General features: G+C 36.8%; 1 protein-coding gene across 3 annotated transcripts in view; it reads right to left on the bottom strand.

Annotated features, from left to right (window-relative positions):
• Positions 1 to 21,384, bottom strand: part of CUNH9orf85 (chromosome unknown C9orf85 homolog) — a 142,135-nt gene that overhangs the window by 78,313 nt on the left and 42,438 nt on the right. For all 3 annotated transcript variants that reach the window (XM_078152818.1, XM_078152820.1, XM_021001783.2), the window contains exon 2: positions 18,372 to 18,478. In XM_078152818.1, coding sequence (XP_078008944.1) covers positions 18,372 to 18,478 — 107 coding nt within the window. The remainder of the gene's footprint in view (positions 1 to 18,371; positions 18,479 to 21,384) is intronic.

The following is a 21,384-nucleotide window of genomic DNA, read 5'->3' as shown; positions in this document are numbered from 1 at the left end:
ATTACTTAAAGATGATACAGAAAAGGAGGCAGCTAGGTGGCACAATGGATAAAGCTCTGGCCTTGGAGTCAGGAGCACCAGAGTTCAAATCCAGCCCCAGACATTTGACACTTACTAGTTGTGTGACCTTGAGTAAGTCACTTAACCCTGATTGCCTCACGCCCCCCCCCACAAAAGATGATATAGAAATAGAGATAGAGATCTATCACAAATTAGGTCCCCTCAATAGGAAAGCTGGAAAATACTATTAGTTGGAAGGCCAGATATTTAGTCGGGGTTGATGTATTTCACTGGCTTGCTTATCTGGCAGGAGACGGTATTTTTATTCTGTGTTCTAAATTTTTATTTAGTATTTGCCAGTTACATAACAAATATATCAGAATTGGCTATAATTAGCTAATAAGAGCAATAAGATGAACTTTCAGGGTAGTGTGGCCAATGAATACCTTTGGCTACACATCAAAATTCTCTCATAAATGTGGTTATGAAACATTGTTCTTCATACTAATTATCTTTTCATTCAGATGTGATGACCTCACCAACTGGGCAATAGTATTCTTCTGCCTCTATAATACATCACGGCTGGATGTATCATTTAGCTATAGCACACATTAAAGCATTTGATTAGTCTGCTGCATACAGAGGGAAGAAAAAGACAACACTTCTCTAAAGTTGGCCCAGGAATTCTCCAACAACTACAAAAATCTCTATCTCTGGTACTTATCTGCAGTACTATCAGCAGCAACCTTTTTCATTGTACACATTCAGAATAGATAAAAATCATGAAGTCTGGAAAACATTAATGAAAAAGAGCCAATATATATAGGGCAGGCACATTTTATAATCTACTTCCTGTGATTTGATTTGTCATTTATTAAAAGGTTATGGCAGTTAAAGAGGGAGTAATATTAAGACGATGAAAACTTAAAAATACCAATAGAGGGTTCTGAATTCATTCAAAATACTGAAAATATCTTAAGTTCATATAAGTTCTATTTATTGTTGTTCAGTCATTTTTCAATTGTGTCTGACTCTTCAGCACACCATTTGGGTTTTGGGTTTTTTTTGGAAAAAAAACTGGAGTGGTTTGCTGTTTCGAAACTTCCACAGTTGATTTTACAGATGAGGAAACTGAGGCTGACAGAGTTAAGTGACTTGCCCAGAGTCATACAACTAGCAAATCTCAGAGGCCACATCTAAACTCAGATTTTCCTCACTCCAGGCCTGGTGCTCTATCCACTGTGACACCTAGCTGCTCCTATAAATTATAAGTTTCATAAACTAAAATAAATGGCACACAGCAAAACTAATCCCAACTACAATGGCATAGAACACAGCTAATTCAGTCATATAAATTTGAAACTGGCTTATTTTGTAAAAATTTTTCTATTGATAATATAGGACAGTGAACAGAAACGTCCTCCAGATTTCCAGGCATCTGCTTTCTTGTGGGAAAAAGTACTGGAGAGTTATGAAGAGAAGTTCTGACTCATGCTGACTTTTTCCATGACTGCAAAATTTCTATAAGAATGATCTAAGCATACAATGGGATTGTGCTTGATGACAACCCCTTATCTCTGCTTCCTTTAAGTCTCAGCTAAAGTCTCATCTTCCACAAGAAGCTTTTCCCTGTTTTCTCCTAATCTCGGTGTCTTCCCTACAAGATTATCTCTAACTTCGCACGCGTGCACACACACACACACACACACACACACACACACACACACGCACGCACGCACATACATTGTTTGTACATAGCTTTTTGAATGTTGTGTCCTCAAGTGCTTAGCACACATAATAGGTGCTTAATAAATATGTGTTGACTGATGGCCTGACAAACTGCACAAATAGGGTTTAACAGTTTTCTGCAGAAGACTACATCTTTATAGTCACCCAAATGAATGAAAGGTTTAAAGTACAAAAGATCTCACTGTGTCTATGGTTTTCTGATTTTTTTTCAAAACATTTGACTCGGGACATCAAAATGCAGTCCTGCTTAAACAAGCTAACTCCCATACATAAGTTCAAATAATAAAAGTTCTATGACAGATGTGACTATGAATTTAATTTTATTTAATGATACACTGAGTAGAGGCAGTGTCAAGATGGCGGAGAAATGCCAGAAAGTTGCCTGAGCTCTCCCTAGTTTCCTTTAGAAAACAGTGTTAAATCAAGCCTCTAAATAGATTAGGGGCAACAGAACCTACAAAAAGACGGAGTGAAACAATTTTCCATCTTAATATAACTTTGAAGGAATTCAGGAAAGGTCTGTCTTATTTGGGTAAAAGAAGAGTACAACCCGGGGCAGCTAGATGGCACAGTGGATAGAACACCAGCCCTGAAGTCAGGAGCACCTGAGTTCAAATCTGGCCTCAGACCAAACATTTGTCATGTTACTAGATGCGTGACCCTGGGCAAGTCACTTAACCCCAATTGCCTACAAAACAAAACAAAACCAAAAAAAAAGTACAGCCCAATACAGATGGTGTCTGGGCAAACCAGGAAGGCTATCAGCCATGGCATAAATCTGCAACTGAGGCCCGTTGGTCCTGGCTCAGCAGGATGTAGCACTAGCAGCCACCTGTGAGGCCTCCACACAGAAGGCAAATTGCCAGCCCGGGAACCCCCAGCATAACAGACATGACTAAGTCAGGCCATGCCAGCCAAGTAGGCAAGCTGACAGCACTTGAAGCCCCAGCATAAAAAGCCAATGTCCAGGCTCCAGGACCCCAGCACAAGAATTTTGGGACGGTACCCTCTGTGCCTCAGGAGTAAAGCTCAACTTTGAAAGTCATGAATAGGCTAAAAAATTAGTAAAAAAGAGAAAAGAGCCCTGATCATACAGAGCTACTATGAGACTGGGAAGATCAAAACACAAACTCAAAAGAGGACAAAAATGTCAAAATGCCTACATATGAAGACTCAAAGGGCAAGATGAACTGGTCTCAAACCCTTCTTGGAGGAGTTCAAAAATCAAGTAAAAGAGACAGAAGAAAAACGGGAAAAGAAATGAGAGTTAAGCTTGGAAAAGAAAGAACAAAAATCAGCTGAAGAAAACAATTCCTTAAAACATGCAATTGGTCAAATGGGGAAAAAAATCCACTGAAGAGAACGACTCCTTAAAAAAGGAGAATTGGCCAAAGGGAAAAGAAGGTACACAAGCTACCTGAGGAAAACAATTCCTTAAAAATTGGAATTGGTCAAGCGGAAGCTAATGACTCTATCAGACATCAAGAATCAGTCAAACAAAATCAAAAGAATGAAAAAAGTAGAAGAAAATGTAAAATACCTCACTAAATAAACAACTGATCTAGAAAATAGATCCAAGAGAGATAATTTAAGAACTATTGAACTACCTGAAAGCCATGATCAAAAAAAGAGCCTAGACAGCACCTTTCAAGAAATCAAGGAAAACTGCCCTGATATTCTAGAACTAGAGCATAAGTCATTGAAAGAATCTACCTCCTGAAAGAGATCCCAAAATGAAAACTCCAAGGAATATGGTAGCCAAATTTCCCGAACTCTCGGGTCAGAGAGAATATACTACAAACAGCCAGAAAGAAAATATTCAAATATCAAGGAACTACAGTCAGGATTACACCATACTTAGCAGCAGTAACATTAAAGGATCAGGAAGGCAAAGCAGTTGGAGAAATACAACCAAAAATCACCTACCCAGTGAAATTGAGCATAACCTTTTAGGGGAAAAAGATGGTCATTCAATGAAATAGGGGACTTATTCTAGAGAGCTATAAAAATAATAATGAAATTCATTTGAAAGAACAGAAGGTCAAGAATATCAAGAGAATCAATTTAAAAAAAAAAAAAGGAAGGTGGCCTAGCCTGTATCAGATCTAAAACTATTATATTATGCAGTGGCAATCATCAAAACTATTTGGTACTGGCTAAGAAAGAGAGTGGTAGATCAGCAGAATAGGTTAGGTACATAAGGCACAGTAGTAAATGACTATAGTAATCCACTCTTTGATAAAAAACCCAAAGACTCCAGCTTCTGAGATACGAACTCACTATCTGAAAAAAACTGCTGGGAAAACTGGAAAAGAGCATGGCCAAAACTAGGCATATAGACCACCATCTCACACAGTATATACCACGATAAGGTCAAAATAGGTACATGACTTAAGACATAAAGGATGAAATTATAAGCAAATTAAGAGAGCAAGGAATAGTTTACCTGTTAGATCTATGGAGAAGGAAAGAATTTATGATGAAACAAGAAATAGAGAACATTATGAAATGTAAAATAGACAATTTTGATTACATTAAATTAAAAAGGTTTTACATAATAAAAATAATGCAACCAAAATTAGAAGGACAGCAGAAAGCTGGGAAACAATTTTTACAGACAGCGTCCCTGATAAAGGCTTCGTTTCTCAAATATAAAAGAAAACTGAGTCAAATTTGTTAAGTATATAAGTCATTCCCCAATTGATAGTCAAAGGATATGAACAGATAGTTTTTAGATGAGCTATTTAGAGCTATTTATAGGCATATGAAAAAATGCTGTAAAAATTAAAACAACTTTGAGATACCACCTCACATGTATCAGACTAGCTAATACGACAGAAAAGGAAAATGATGAATGTTGGAGGGGGATATGGAAATACTGGGACACTAATGCATTCTTGGTGGAGTTGTGAACTGCTCCAACCATTCTGGAGAGTAATTTGGAACTATGCCCAAAGGGTATAAAACTGTGCATACCCTCTGATCCAGCAATATCACTACTAGGTCTGTATCCAAAGAGATCATAAAAATGGGAAAAAGACCTACATGTACAAATATCTAAAGTAGCTCTTTTTGTGGTAGCAAAGAACTGGTAACTGAGGGGATGCCCATCAGCTGGGGAATGTCAGAACAAGTTGTGGTAAATGAATGTAATAGAATATTACTGCGCTATAAGAAATGATGAGCAGACAGACAAAACCTGGAAAGACTTACATGAAAAATCTCAATAGATGCAGAAAAAGCTTTTGATAAAATACAACACCCATTCCTGTTAAAAACACTAGAAAGCATAGGTATTAATGGAGTCTTCCTTAAAATAATAAATAGCATATATCTAAAACCTTCAGCAAGCATTATATGTAATGGGGACAGGCTAGAAGCATTTCCAATAAGATCGGGGGTGAAACAAGGATGTCCATTATCACCCCTGTTATTCAATATTGTACTGGAAACCTTAGCTTTAGCAATAAGAGAAGAAAAAGAAATTGAAGGCATTAGAATAGGGAAAGAAGAAACAAAGCTATCACTCTTTGCAGATGACATGATGATATACTTAGAGAATCCTAGAGAATCAAGTAAAAAAACTACTTGAAATAATAAACAACTTTAGCAAAGTTGCAGGCTATAAAATAAACACACATAAATCATCAACATTTCTATATATTACCAACAAAGCCCAACAGCAAGAGATAGAAAGAGAAATCCCATTTAAACTTACTGTAGACATTATAAAATATTTAGGAGTCTACCTCCTGAAACAAACCCAGGAACTCTAGGAACACAATTACAAAACACTTTTCACACAAATAAAATCAGATCTAAATAACTGGAAAAACATCAGTTGCTCATGGGTAGGCCGAGCTAATATAATAAAAATGACAATCCTACCTAAGCTAATTTACTTATTCAGTGCCATACCAATCAAACTACCAAAAATTATTTTATAGAGTTAGAAAAAATAATAACAAGATTCATTTGGAAAAAAAAAGGTCCAGAATATCAAAGGAACTAATGAAAAGAAATGCAGGGGAAGGTGGCCTAGCAATTCCAGATCTTAAATTGTATTTAAAGCAGCAATCATCAAAACTGCTTGGTACTGGCTAAGAAATAGGGAGGTGGATCAGTGGAATAGGTTAAATATGCAAGACACAGTAGTCAATGACTATAGTAATCTATTATTTGATAAACCCAAAGACCCCAGCTTCTGGGATAAGAACCCACTCTTTGAAAAAAACTGCTGGGAAAACTGGAAAAGAGTATGGCAGAAACTAGGCATAGACCCAAATCTCACACCATATACCAAAATAAAGTCAAAATGGGTTCAGGACTTAGATATAAAGGCTGATACCATAAGTAAACTGGGAGAACAAGGAATAGTTTACCTATCAGATCTATGGAGAACAGAAGAATTCATGACCAAACAGGAGATAGAGAACATTATGAAAAGCAAAATGGAATTTTGATTACATTAAATTGAAAAGTTTTTGCACAAACAAAGCCAATGCAACTAAGATTAGAAGGAAGGTAGAAAATTGGGAAAGAATTTTACAACCAGTCTCTCTGATAAAGGCCTCATTTCTAAAATATATAGAGAATTAAGACAAATTTATAAGAACACAAGCCATTCCCCAATTGATAAATGGTCAAAGGATATGAACAGACAGTTCTCAGATGAAGAAATTAAAGCCATCTATAGTCATATGAAAAAATGCTCTAAATCATTATTGATTAGAGAAATGCAAATCAAAACAACTCTGAGGTACCACATCACGCCTATCAGATTGGCCAACATGACAAAACAGGAAAATGATAAGTTGGAGAAGATGTGGGAAAATTGGAACACTAATACATTGTTGGTGGAGTTGTGAAATGATCCAACCATTTTGGAGAACAATTTGGAACTATGCCCAAAGGGCTACAAAAATGTGCATACCCTTTGATCCAGCAATAGCACTTCTAGGGCTATATCCCAAAGAGATCAAACAAATGGGAAAAGGACCCACATGTACAAAAATATACATAGCAGCTCTTTTTGTGGTGGCAAAGAATTGGAAATTGAGAGGATGCCCATCAATTGGGGAATGGCTGAGCAAGTTGTGGTATATGAATGTAATGGAATACTATTGTGCTATAAGAAATGATGAACAGGCTGACTTCAGAAAAACCTGGAAAGACCTATATGGTCTGATGCTGAGTGAAGTGAGCAGAACCAAGAGGACTTTGTACACAATAACAGCCACGTTATGCAGTGACTAATATTGTTAAACTGAACCCTTCTCAGCATTACAAGGATCTAAGACATCTGCAGAGGCCTCGGGATGGAAAATGCTGTCCATATCCAAAGAAAGAACTATGGAAGTCGAATCGCTATCACTTATTTTTACCTTCTGTTGAGTTTTGTTTCATCTTTCTGATGGTTCCTCCTATTGGTTTTAATTTTTACTCAGAACTTCACTAATGTGAAAATATGTTTAATGGGTATGTAAATGTAAAGCCTATATCAGATTGTGCACCATCTTGGGGAGGGTGGGGGGGAGGAAGGGAGAGAAAAATTTTCAACTCAAAAGCATATGGAAGTGATTGTTGATAAATCAAAATAAATTAATAAAATTTAAAAAAAAAAGACTTACATGAACAGATGCTATGTGAAGTGACCAGAAACAGGAGAATATTTTACACAGTAACAGCAACATTGTAGGATGGTCAACTACAATAGGCTTAGCTCTTCTCAGCAATACAATGATCTAAGACAATTCTAAAAGACTCATAATGGAAAATGCTATGTGAATAGCAGGTGGAAAATGCTATGTGAATCCAGAGAAAGAACTATGGAGTCTGAATACAGACTGAAGTACAGTATTTTTTCATTTTTCTTTCTTTCTCATGGATTTTCCTTTTTGTTCTGATTCTTCTTTCATAACATGACTAATGTGAAAACATGTCTAACATGACTGTACATCTATAACAGGCTTGCACAACATATAACCCACCAAAGGATTTCGGGTGGCCTGTGAAAAATGCAGAAGATGAAAAGAAATTAAGATGTAACAAGTGCTTTGTCCATGCCCTACTTAACCTGCCTTCCACTAGTCACCAATGTGTCCATCATGTAGTTGGAGGGTAGTTTGCCACTGTGTACTGTTTATCACATGACTCACAGCAACCAATCATCATCCGTCTGTCTCTGGTCTGAGAGGAGCAAGAGTCTACTGTGTTTTCAGTCATTACTGATATTGGACAGAGACAAAGTGAGTGCAGCCACACGCCAACGCAGCTGATGCCTGCTATGTGATGAGTGGCAACAAAGTAAGGGCTTCTTCCACTCCCTCACTGTGGGGCTGTCCTCCAAGTTACATGAGTGTCTGGTGCTCTCTCCAAGGTCAGACACTCAGTTCAGTATTTCTTTGTACATGAGCAGTTGCTGTGGAGACTTTTTGGTTCTAACATTAAAGTTTTGGGGGTGACTTTGTAAAACGGGAGATAAGAAGAAATGGAAGATGGAATCAGAACATAAAGTGTTTAATCCAGAGTGGACAAATAGAAACTTGTTTATCTACATGAGAAACAAAAGAGCGTGCCTTGTTTGCCAAGAAGTAATAGCTGTTCTGAAGTAATACAATCTTCATCACCATTTCAAATCAAAATATCCTGAATTCAGCAAATTGGACATCAATGAAAAACAAATTAAAGCATCCAAATTGTTGAAAAATTTTCAATGAGGAACAATAATATCCTGAATTCAGCAAATTGGACATCAATGAAAAACAAATTAAAGCATCCAAATTGTTGAAAAATTTCAATGAGGAACAATGGTTTTTCAAGAAAGTTAACTCAGAAAATGAGGCAGTTATTAAGATTAGTTTTCAGATTTCTAAAGAAATTGAATTCAAACATGATTCCGGAGTACGATAAATTGATTGCTGACAAGAACTGTAATACATCCCATTAACTAAATGTAAACAGTAAGAAAACCTGAAAAATGTATTAAAACTTGTACCACTTGGCAAAGTAATTTTTTTAACATTAATGTGATCTCAAGAAAAAGAATAATGTTAATAAGTGTAATTAATATTAATTGAAATTTCCCTTTTTCTAAAATGGTTTATTTGCAAAATAGTTTAATCATTAATTATACCTTTACTTGGAAAGCGAGCCACTAAAAGCTTATGTGCATTCCAAAGTTTACCCTATTTTAATTTTGGCCCCTATCTACTGCCAAGTTGTGCAGATCTGACCTATAACCTATTTCAGATTGTTTGCTGTCTTGGGGAGATGGAAAGGGAGGGAGAAAAATTTAGAACTCAAAATCTTATAAAAATGAATACTGAAAACCATCTCTACATATAATTGGAAAAAATAAAATACTGTTAAGTGGGGGAGGGGGTAAGGAAGGAATTGGGAAATGTTTAACAAAATAAATAAAAATACAAATAAAAAACCGATACAGAATATAACATATACAGATATAAGTATAATTCAATAATATAACCAAGTATATAACTAAGTAAAATACATAAAGTAAGAAGGCATATGGTCATTTAACGTGTTCAATGGTGTTATAAATAATGTCTTTCTCAGAGCCCATACAAGAGAAGGATACCCCATTAATGATATGACCAAAAATCTTCTATTTGCAGATGATATTGAACTAAATGGAGTAAGGTTGGGAACACTACTAAGTCTCCTCAGGAAAAAAACAAAACAAAGTGAAACAAGTGGATAAAAAACACCTATTGTCCAACAAGTAGTCTCTTGTTGGCTATGGCTATATATGTATGCCTACAGAGATATAGACATATAAATATCTATAAGATAGATATCTATATATCTACCTATAAGATAGATAGATACACAGATACATAGAGATACGACAAGTGCTGCATGTGGTCAGTGAGCCAGGTCCAAAACTATAAAAGGTAAGGAGGTAGGAGAGGACCACATTAAGAAAACTGAATAGTCTTCCAACAATAGAATCCTGACTTGGCTATATGATGAGTTGGAGTTGGCTCATATGGAAAAAAAGTGATATGGACAGATCATCTTCTATAAGATCTAAATCTTAGAATTCTATAAAAGCTCTACACTACTGCAAAAGGCCACCTCTTCAATAAAAACATTCTCCAAATATGGCTGTGAACCATCTAATACTACAATCCCTAAAGTCATATCTTCAAATAGGGCAATGGAAAGACTCAGGGGAGACATAAGTAGCATGTAGCATATTGCTAATGCTGCTATTAACGTGGAAAGTGTCAAAAAAAGGTGAGGATACTGGAAAAAGAAGATGGAATACTCATGTACTGAAAATTAGAAACAAAAGACAGACAGCCTAAGGCCCACAGGAGTAATCTCAAAGATAATAAAAGAACAAAAGGAAGGACTGTAGGGAATCCAGGGGTGCCTCTATGGAGGAATTATAGAGAGACATGAATAAGAAATCCAAAGATACAAAGACATAGAGGTATCTAAAGAATGGCAAGATTTAAGACTTGAGAGAGCTGGGCAGCTAGGTGACACATTGGATAGAGTGCTGGGCCTGGAGTCAGAAAGACTCATCTTTCTGTGTGGCCTCAGCCACTTAGTGGCTGTGTGACTCTGGGCTGAAAATCACTTAACCCTATTTGCTTCAGTTTCCTCATCTGTAAAATGAACTGGAGAAGGAAATGGCAAACTACTCCAATGTTTTTTCAAGAAAACCCCAAACAGGGTCATGAAGAGTAGGACAAGAATGAAATGACTGAACAACAAAAGGGCTGAGAGAGACTTAGGAAAGTTAACCAAGCCCAAAAAAGTTAAGTGAATTGTCCAAAGTCAGGCAACAAGGAGATCTGAAAATCAAACCAAGAACTTTTGACTACAAATCCAGTATTCCTTCTACCCATATCACACTGTCTCTCAGTTCAAGTGTTATAATCTCCATTACAGGAGGGGTACTCACATCACCAAAATCACAGATAAATCAAAAAAGACTAACATTTTAAGTTAAATATGTAAGAATACAGTGATGCAATAGAAATAACACTTGGATTAGGAGGAAATGGACCTGGATCAAATATTAGCTTTGTGATTTTCAGCATGTGACCTGTGACAAGTCATAACCTTTAAAGAGGTCAATTACTTCATTTTTAAAATGAAGGAGTTAAACCAGATGATCTTTAAGGTTGCAATCAGGTTTAAATTCCAGGAATCCTCTGAAAATCAAGAGGAAAAAAAACAGACTGCTTACGACTAAGATCTTCAAAAATGTTAATGGTAGAAAAAATGGTAGAATTTTGCTGTGTAAAAATAAGTGGGGGCTCAAAAGTGAGCTTCTCTAAAATAAGTAGATTAGAACTGAAAATAAAATATATTTTAATTGAAAGTAAGAAGTGCCTCAGAAGTGAGTTTCTCTATCATTCAGGCTTTAGAGATTCACAAGGTTGCACAAAAAAAGCTTTGAGTAGCAAAAATTTTTTAATGTTTTTATCTAAAAGGATAAATTTCTAAATTTTTAAAATTTCTAATTTTGTTCAATATTTTAAATTTAATTTTGGAAAGGTTAAGAGTAGGGATTTTAAAATAGGTAAGGTTCTACAGTCAAAGTATCTTTGGAAAATATGAATCACCCAAGTTAAAACAAGTACTATTCCCTAAGGTACAAATAGTTACATAATTTGGACTTTAAAAGCTAATAAAGCTTAACACAAATTTTGCCATATCAAAAAAAAAATCTGGTTTCAAGTGATCTCACTATGTAGACAATCACCTGAAAATATTAACCTGAAGTCAAATTTCCAAAAGCCAAAAAACTAATGAACCAGAGGCATTTAAACTTAAGCAAAGCAATGACAGTGAACAAATATACTCTGAATAATTGTTGTGTGTACTTTCTAAAACGATCTCAAAGTTTTGATAGAACATTACATAAATGTACATTTTGTTGCCTGAGGAGAGAAATCTGATCCACACTGATTAAGAAGCATAATTATCTTTCAATAGCTGAACTGGGGGCACACTAAAGACACAGGGACTACTGAGAAGATCCATGAGAAAATAGTGAAGAACATCAAAATTAATTAGGGTGGAAGACTGAGGGGGAAGGGTTGACAAACCAAAGATTAGGATGAAGACACAGATGGTGTGATTTTAATACCTGCTTAGAGAGGGTGAAACCAAGATGGCAGAGAAATGGCAAGGACCTCTCACACACACACACACCTCAGAAACCGCCTTAAATAATACTCTAAAATAAATTCTGGAACAGCAGAACTCACAGAAGGACATGAAGAAACATCTTCCAGCCCAAGGCAACTTAGAAGGTTGGGGGAAAGGTCTGTTACGCCAGGGTGACAGTGGTGTGCAGTGCAGTGTAGGCAGTGCCAGCGCCGACCTGGCCCCAGCAAACCAGAAGCAGTCCTTGGGAGAGACTAAATCAGCAGTAGCAGTGGCTGTTTCCAGATCTCTCAGCCCACACAGACACTAAGGGGATCAAACCACTAGACAGGACTTTGTTGCTTTGCCCATACTCAGATCTAGGTGGCAGTCCCAGGGCAAGGAGCACGCCAGAGCTTGCTGCTGAAGTGCAGTAGGAACCCTCTTCCCAGATCCAGGGCAGAAAAGAGCGCTTGTGGTCACTCACAAACCAGAGCACAGGCCAGGAGAGGAGTAAACACATCTCTCCTTAGATCATATCACCTTGGAAGAACTGAAAACTCACATGTCCCTGGAAGTATCTCTGAAAACAGCTCCACAAAACCCCTGAAGTTTGGGATAGTGTACCCTATACCCTGGAAGCAGAACCCCACTTTAGCAAAGAGTTAAAAATCAAGAAACAAGCTGGAAAATGAGCAAACAACAGAAAAAAAAATCAGGCTATAGAAAATTACTATGGTGACAGGGAAGATCAAAACACACACTCTGAAGAAGATAGCAAAATCAAAACTCCTTACAGCCAAAACCTCCAAGAAAAATAAGAATTGGTCTCAGGCAATGGAAGAGCTCGAAAAGGATTTTGATAATCAAGTTTAAAAGAGGCAGAGGAAAAATTAGGAAGAGAAATGAGAGTGAGGCAAGAAAATCATGAAAAAAAAAGTCAAGAGCATGGAAAAGAGGCACAAAAAAATGCTGAAGAAAATAACTCCTTAAAAAAGAGAGAACAATGCCTAGAAAAGCAGACTCGGCCAAATGGAAAAAGAGGCACAAAAACTTACTGAAGAAAAGAACTCCTTAAAAAGCAGAATTTGCCAAATGGAAAAGAAGGTACAGAAGCTCACTGAGGAAAATAATTCCTTAAAAATGAGAATTGAGCAAGTGGAAGCTGATGAATCTATGAGATGTCAAGAAACAATAAAACAAAATAAAAAGAACAGAAAAAGAGAAGGCAATGTGAAATATCTCACTGGAAAAACAATTGACCTAGAAAATAGATCCAGGAGCGAAAATTTTAAAATTATTGGACTGTGGGGGTAGCCAGGTGGCATACTGGATACAGCACCAACCCTGGACTCAGGAGGGCCTGAGTTCAAATGTGACCTCAGACACTTGATATTTATTAGCTGTGTGACCCTGGGCAAGTCACGTAACCCCCCTGACTGCCTCACAAAGAGAAAAAAAAATTATTGGACTGCCTGAAAGGCAGGATCAAAAAGAGTCTAGACAACATCTTTCAAGAAATTATCAAGGAAAACTGCACTGATATTCTAGAAACAGAATGTAAAATAGAAAATGAAAGAATCCACTGATCACCTCCTGAAAGAGATCCCAAAATGAAAAATGTCAGGAATATTATAGTCAAATTCCAGAGTTTCTACACCAAGAAGAAAATATTGTTAAGTAGCTAGAAAGAAATAATTCAAGTTATCATGAGCCAGTCAGGATAACCACAAGCTTTAGTAGGTTCTATATTAAAGGATCAGAGGCCTTAAGGGATATGATATTCTGGGGGACAAAGGAGCTAGGATTACAACCAAGAATCACCTACCCAGCAAAACTGAGTATAATCCTTCAGGGGAAAAAATGGATATTCAATGACATAAAGGACTTTCAAGTATTCCTGATGAAAAGACCAGGGGTGAATAGAAAATTTGACTTTCAAATATAAGACTCAAGAGAAGTATAAAAAGGTAAATAGGAAACAGAAATCATAAAGGACTTAATAAGGTTAAACTATTTACATTACTACATGGGAAGATGAAACTTGTAACTCACACAAACTTTTTCGTTATGAGGGCAGTTTGAAAGAGTATATATAAACAGAGGGCACAGGTTTGAGTCGAATATAATGAGATGATATCTAAAAAAATAATATTAAGGGATGAGAAAGAAGAACGCACTGAGAGAAGAGGAGAGGTAGAATTGGGTAAATTATCTCACATAAAAGAGGCAAGAGAGCTTTTATAGTGGAGGGGAAGATGGGGGAGGTAATGGGGAACACTTGAACCTTACTCTCATAAGAATTGGCTCAAAGAGGGAATAACATACACACTCAACTGGGTACCCTTAAAGAAAGTAGGAGGGGAAGGGGATAAGGGAAGGGAGAGGGTACTCATGGAAGGGAGGGCAGACTGGGGAGGTGGTAGTCAGAAGCAAAACACTTTTGAGGAGGGACAGAGAGAAAAGAGAGAAAGAACAGAAAAAACAGGGGGGAAACAGGATGGAGGGATATACAGTTGGCAATCACAACTGTGAAAAAAATTTAAGGCAAGTTTCTCTGAGACAGGTCTCATCTCTCAAATATAGAGAGAAATGAGTCAAATTTAAAAAAACAGGAGCTATTCCCCAATTGATAAATGGTCAAAAAATATGAAGTCAGCTTTCAGACAAAGTAATCAAAACTATCTATAATTATATGAAAAAATGCTCAAAATCACTATTGATTGGAGAAATGCAAATTACAACAATTCTGAGGTACCACCTCACACCTATTAGATTTACTAACAGGACAAAAAAGAAAAACGACGAATGTTGGAGGCGATGTAGAAAAAATGAGACACTAATGTACTGTTGGTGGAGTTGTGAAATGATTCAACCATTATGTACAGCAATTTGAAACTATGCCCAAAGGCCTATGAAACCATGCATACTCTGACCCAGCAATACCTATAGTAGGTCTGTATCCCAAAAGAGATAAAAACAAAAAAGAAAAGGACCTATATGCACAAAAATATTTATAGCAGCTCTTTTCTGGTGGTAAAGAACTGAAAACTGAAGAGATGCCCCATCAAGTGGGGAATGAATGAAGAAGTTATGCTATATGATTGTGATGGAATACTGTTGTGCTATAAGCAATAATGAGTTAGATGCTCTCAGAAAAACCTGTAAAGACTTACATGAACTGATGCAAAGTGAAATAAGCAGAACCAGCAGAATATCGTACACAGTAACAGAAATACTGTAAAATGATCAACTGTGAATGACTTACCCATTCTCAGCAATATAATGCTCCAAAACAACTCTGAAGGACTTATGATGAAAAATGCTATCCATCCCCAGCAAAGGAATTGATGGAGTGTTAATACAGATCAAAGCAAATTTTTTTTTACATAACTAATAAGGAAATATGTTTCACATGACTACACAATAATATATATAAAATTGCTTACCTTCTCAACGAGTCGGGGTGGGGAGGGAAGGAGAGAATTTGGAACTCAATTTTAAAAACAAATGTTGAAAATTGTTTTTACATGTAATTAGAGAAAAATACTAAAAAAAAAAAAAGACTTGCTTAGAGTAGAAAGCCTGAGGAGCATACCTAACTCTCTGCACGGCAGAATCAGCTTAGGACTTATTCCCTCAAAACCCAGACTCCAAAAGGGATATGTTTGTCAGAGTTATAAGCATAGAGATTTGACTTGGGGTAGCCAACTCCTGGGACCCATCTGCAAATCATAAATCCAAAGGCTTACACGAAATACTTTCAATACATTCAAGGAGACAGGCTACAACAGTTATTACCACAAGTGAAGGGTACATAAAAATACTTTGCACAGAAAAAAATAAGATTCTCCTCCCAATCATAAGGTTCCCTGAAAAGCTGCTGTAAGTCTTGGAAAATAAAAACAGGTTCTGAATTTTTTTAAAGATTTATGGGGAAGAAAAAGAAGGGAAGGCGCCTCAAGGAGATGAGACTGTTGCTTGAAGTGATGTAATGATGAAAAGGACTGACCAGGCAGAATTTTTATTTTGTTCCCTTTTTTACTCCTAAGGAGAATGATCTCTGGACTGCAAAGGACAGAACAAAAATAATTAATAGGGAGCTGATAACCCAGATAAGTAGAGTGATACTAAGAACCTAGCTGCCCTTAACTTTCAGGATTTTTAAAAATAGGGAAGGGAGTAGGGAAAAAATAGAATTCGCAAATTATATAGGTTGGTGAACTTGCCTTCAACTTCTATCAAATTTCTAAAATGTATTATTTCAGAGATAGTAAGCATTTAGAAAAGGAAGAAGGAGGCACAAAGAGCCAGTACAGCTTCATTAAACACTTAGCTCATTTTCCTTTCAGACAAGGCAAGGAGATCAAGCGTATGATGAAGATACAATTTACATAAATTTTAGCAAAACATATGACAAAGTCTCTCGAGCTACTCTTCTAGGCAAGATAACAGTGATACGAGGATAAATGACAGTACAATTAGTGAGAAAAGGAACTGGCTGAATTGGCTTGACCTACGATTCAAAGTCAAATCAAGTGGAAAGACAAATCTACCGGACGTTCCCAGGGATCAGTGCCTGTTTCTGTGCTATTCTTTATCATTCTATCACTGATGTCTACTCATACTTGCTGATAACAAAAAGCTTCAAGAGATAGCTACCACAATGGATGAAAAAATTAAGATACAAAAAGATTGTGACAAGCTAAAACAGCATGCTGAATCTAATAAGGTGAAATTTAATGGAGATAATGTAAACTCTTATACCTGGCTTCAAAAAAATCAATTTTTAAGTACAAAACGCAAGAGGTAAGCCTAGACAGCAGTATATCTGAAAAAAGATTATAGGGTTTTAGGGGCTTAGAGCCTCAAGTCAAAAGTGTGAAAAGGCAGTAAAAAACGCTAGTACAATAACCTTATACTACATTAACAGATTGACAGTTCCCAGGACTAGGGGGTGTGATAACACTCTAGTCAAATCTGGAGTGTGGAATATAATGTTTAGTTAAAGGTACCATGTTTTTGGATTGACATTCATAAGCTTGATAGCATCCACATGAATATGATCAGGATGGATAAAGGGCTTTGAAACAGTCATATATGAAAACAAGCTGACAGGAACTGATGACAGACTGGAGACAAAAAGATGCAGACGAGGCATGACAGCTATCATCAAATATTTATAAAGGTTGGTCAAATGGAAGAAAGAATAGACTTGCTCTGAGTAGCTACATAGGGTAGTACTAGGCACAACTGCAAAGAGGAAAATTTAGGCTTGATATAAGGAAACACTTCCTAATAATAATTAAAACAATCCAAAAACGTAAAGGGCTGCTTTGAAAAGCACAAGAGTTCTCATCCTTGGAGGTCTTCAAGAAAAAGCTACATGACAACTTACCAAGAGTGCTGAAAGCGATTCTGAGCCAGATACAGGTCGAACCATAGTATCTCTGAGGCCCCTACTAATTTTTAACCAACAATTATTCAAAGAGCATCTTTAGAACTGGGCCTTTCTTTTGTACTTATAATTTTCAGTTGCTGTTTAGATTCGTGGATTATCTCTTTTATTAGCTTATAAGGATAGCTGTCAAATTTATCTTTATTTCTTCTACTGCGCTACATATAATTTTTAAATAACAGTTGGTTAAACTGAGTATCTGAAGCTTTGATTCACTTGAAGCAATGCAACAGTTAACAACTTCCTCATTTCCAGTTTCCAGTCTGACCAAGCACCATATAATGACCTACAGTAGGCACTTAATAAATGCTTCTTGATTGATTGGTCTGTCTTCACTGAGTGGGATTTGGGTTGAAGATGGACTTTGTCCAGGGGCCTAGAATAAGCAAGCTTCTCATTTTCCACTTGTATTTACTGAATCCATTTTCTGAAGTGTCCTTTTTCAATATTAAAGGTTCAGTAACAAATTTTGAGAACTGCTACAACTGATGTTGCATCAACATCAGTCAACAGTCTCATCCAATGATTCTTTCCAGATTCATTTTCCATTGCTCTCCAATATGTTCTCAGCATTTCAGCCAAGGCTGCTAGATGCTTGCTGAATGCTTGCTGGTGACTTGCTATTCCCTACTTCCTACCTCCATGTCTTTGCATAAGCAACCTTATCCCCCTACTTCTGTTCTCAGCTAAGCCCAAATGCCACTTCCCATCGGAGGTCTTTCCCAAGCATTCTCCCTTCCCAACTCCCAGCTCTCCCCTGTAACTGTTAGTAGTCTGTATTCCTGACGATACTTTCTGTTTACTCTGTATACCTATTTCATATTTCTCTGCATATATTGTTATCGAAATATTGTTATTGCATACCTCCTCCCCACCCTAACCCCTCATCTCCCAGCTCGCATAAGATATAAGCTCCTTAAGGGCAAGGAGTGGATTTTTTTGTCTTTGTATCCACAGTGTCCGGCACACAGAATGCCCTTAATAAATATTTGTTGAACTAAAATGAACTATATCTTGAGACGTGTTAACTCACCATTTTTTAGGTTTTGATAGTGGTTTGTACTTGCTGTATTTTACTCGCCACTCCAGAACTTCTTTACAATGCTGACAGACTCCATCATGAAGCTTTGCATTTATTCTCTTAAGGAAAAAAAGACAAATAGTACACTGAGAGATTATACTTACATAAATGAAAAGGGCATCAGACCACTTTAAATGCCATAGAAAAACTCATTATGTAAATTTAAGGTATTTCAATCATCATCAACAAGTAAAAGCACTTATGGTACACTTCATCAAAAATATCCTCATTTCTAATGTCTATTTATCAAATTATTTCAAAAACTAATAAAAAAGTGACATTTTCAAGTAATTAATATAATAAAAATAATTCAACTCAGTCAGTCCTTTAAGATCTTGAGTACCCAATTTCTTAACCACGGATGTCAGGGGTTGGCACTTTAAAAAAGGTGTGCCTAACTACAAATTCCTTTCTATATTATATGCCAGAAAAGATGGCCTATGGAACTCAAAGGAAATTATGAAACAGGCCTGCCTGGGTTCACTTAGGGGTGGGAAGTAATAAACATATTAGCTCAAGACTTCTAAAGCAGACGAGGTGGAGTTCCTTCACTAACGTACAAGTGAGAAGGGAAACTAGATTTGCCAATATTTCACCCAGGGAATAGAGCTGTCACTGATATTGAGGACAGGGCCAGTGAGTGTACCTGTGCTTTTGTGCATAGAGAAGGGATTGTCATCCCTGGGCTAGGCCCTTTGTATCTCATTTGTGCTTCTCTATCTTTTATCCCACTTACTTCCAATCAGCAGTCTAAGAAGATCAGCATAATAAGGGAAAAGTGATAACATTCAAATGTAAGAAACTCTTACAGATAAATCAAGGAGATAAAGAATTAAAACTACTGATTAAAGTGGTAATTGAGAGGACCTAATATTTCAGTTATCCAGGCTATATCTCAAAGCAATTAAGATTTGGATGACTACTTAATTTACTTTTAGAAAATAAGCAAACTGTTGATGTAAAAAACATCATGGCTTCCATAACAACTTCATAAATTTGAGGTATCATTAAGGAACAGCCCCTTTAAAATGATCCTCATTTCTTTTTATTTTTTAATTTTTTCCACTTAATGGTATTTTTTTCAACTACATATAGTTTTCAACATTCATTTTCATAAGATTTTTGAGTTCTGAATTTTAATCCTTCCCTCTCTCCCCTCCCCAAGAGAGCAAGCAATCCAATATAGGTTATACATACATAATCATATTTCTACATCAGTCATTCTGTGAAAGAAGAATCAGAACAAAAGGGAAAAACCATGAGAAAGAAAATTTTTTTTAAAAAAGTGAGAATAGTAGGTTTTGATCTGCATTCATACTCCATAGTTTCCTCTCTGGATGTGGACAGCACTTTCAATTATGAGTCACCTGGAACTGTCCCGATGATCCTCACTTCTAATTCCCTTTGTCAAATTATTTCAATGGCAGTATTAAATAATACAGTCTAAAATGGTATTACTATCAATATGGTATTCAGAACAAGTAAGGCAAAAAATAGACCCATTGTACTTACTGGCTTGAGCAACACATTTTAAGAGGGACAAACTACTGCATTCTCAGAATTTTGGCATAGGACAGTGAAGGGTCTAGAAGGCCTGTCATGTCATTTTTATAGCTAAGCACTAAGCTAAGTGCTTTACAGTTGTTACCTCATTTGATCCTCACAACTGCTCTGAGAGGTAGGTGTTATTATTATCCTCTTTACAAATGAGGATACTGAGGCCAACAGAGGTTAAATGACTTGGCCAATGCCACACAGTTAATAAGTATCTAAGGCTGGATTTGAACTCAAGTCTTCCTGACTCCAGGCCCAGCATTCTATTCACAGTGACACAATTTAGTCTGGTAACCTTCTGATTATTAATAGCAAGTAAGCCATAAAACAGGGTGCTTGCCACTGTCATGGAGGATGTCTACTGCAGAGTACAAATCTAAGGATTCCTTATAAATGTCAGGGCCCTGCAATTATGCTTTTGTTTTGGGACTTGCTGATTTCATTGAGACTGTAACAGTGCAAAACCTCCTAGGAAAGATAGAAAATAACTGAAAAGTGGTTAACAACTAATGGATCTGACCCCACAAGAAAACCTCCCTTTCCCCTTCCATGGTCACACATCACTCTTTGCCTCAAATACTGCAATAACCTCCTAAATGGTCTTCCTATCCTTGATAGGTACCCATCTAATCCAGCTCCACAAGGCTGCCAAACTGATCTCCCTAAAGCACAGGTCTGACCTTATCATAACCCAATTCAACAAGTTCCAGCAGATCCATGTTCCTTATTGGATAAAATCCAAACAACTGTGTCTGGATATTAATTCCTTAGAGGTTTATCTTTACAAACATTTCTTGCATTACTTCCTTCTACATATCTACATTCCAGGTTAAAATAGCCTATTTACTATTTCTTGTATGTGCCATTCTATCCTGCTTTCATGTCTTTGCAAAGGTTGCCTATTCCCCTTTCCTGGAACACTCTCCCTCTTCACTCACCTCTGGGAATCACAATTCAGCCCAAGTGCCAAGCCCAACGTAAGGCCTTTCCTTATTCTCCCATCCCTATCATTGTTTCTCCCTGCTCTTACTAGCACTACAATTTTGTGTTTGCTTTTTATATATTTTGCATTTATTTAAAATGTATAGGTCACGTAGAAAGTGTGATTGAGGGATAACTGATAGACAAGACAGATATGCATAGACAGACACACACACACACACACACACACACACACACACACACACACACACACACCCCTTGCCTGTTTCACTGACAACCCACAAAATATCAAATTATGTAGAGGAAGATTTCCATCACGTTGGCTAGATTCCTTGTGGAGGATGCAGGGAGTTGCACAGGATGAGAAGGCACAGATGGGTTCTAGTCATTCAATAAACATTTAGTAATCACCAACCATGTGGTTGCAAGTTGTACTGTTGCAAAGAGTATCCATATTGATTAAAGACCC

The sequence above is a fragment of the Phascolarctos cinereus genome, unplaced genomic scaffold (assembly GCF_003287225.1).
Source record: "Phascolarctos cinereus isolate Bilbo 61053 unplaced genomic scaffold, phaCin_HiC Scaffold_4;HRSCAF=312, whole genome shotgun sequence".
In the NCBI taxonomy this organism is placed as follows: Eukaryota; Metazoa; Chordata; class Mammalia; order Diprotodontia; family Phascolarctidae; genus Phascolarctos; species Phascolarctos cinereus.
Note: the sequence above shows the minus strand (reverse complement) of the source record. Positions and strands in the feature narration are given on the sequence as shown.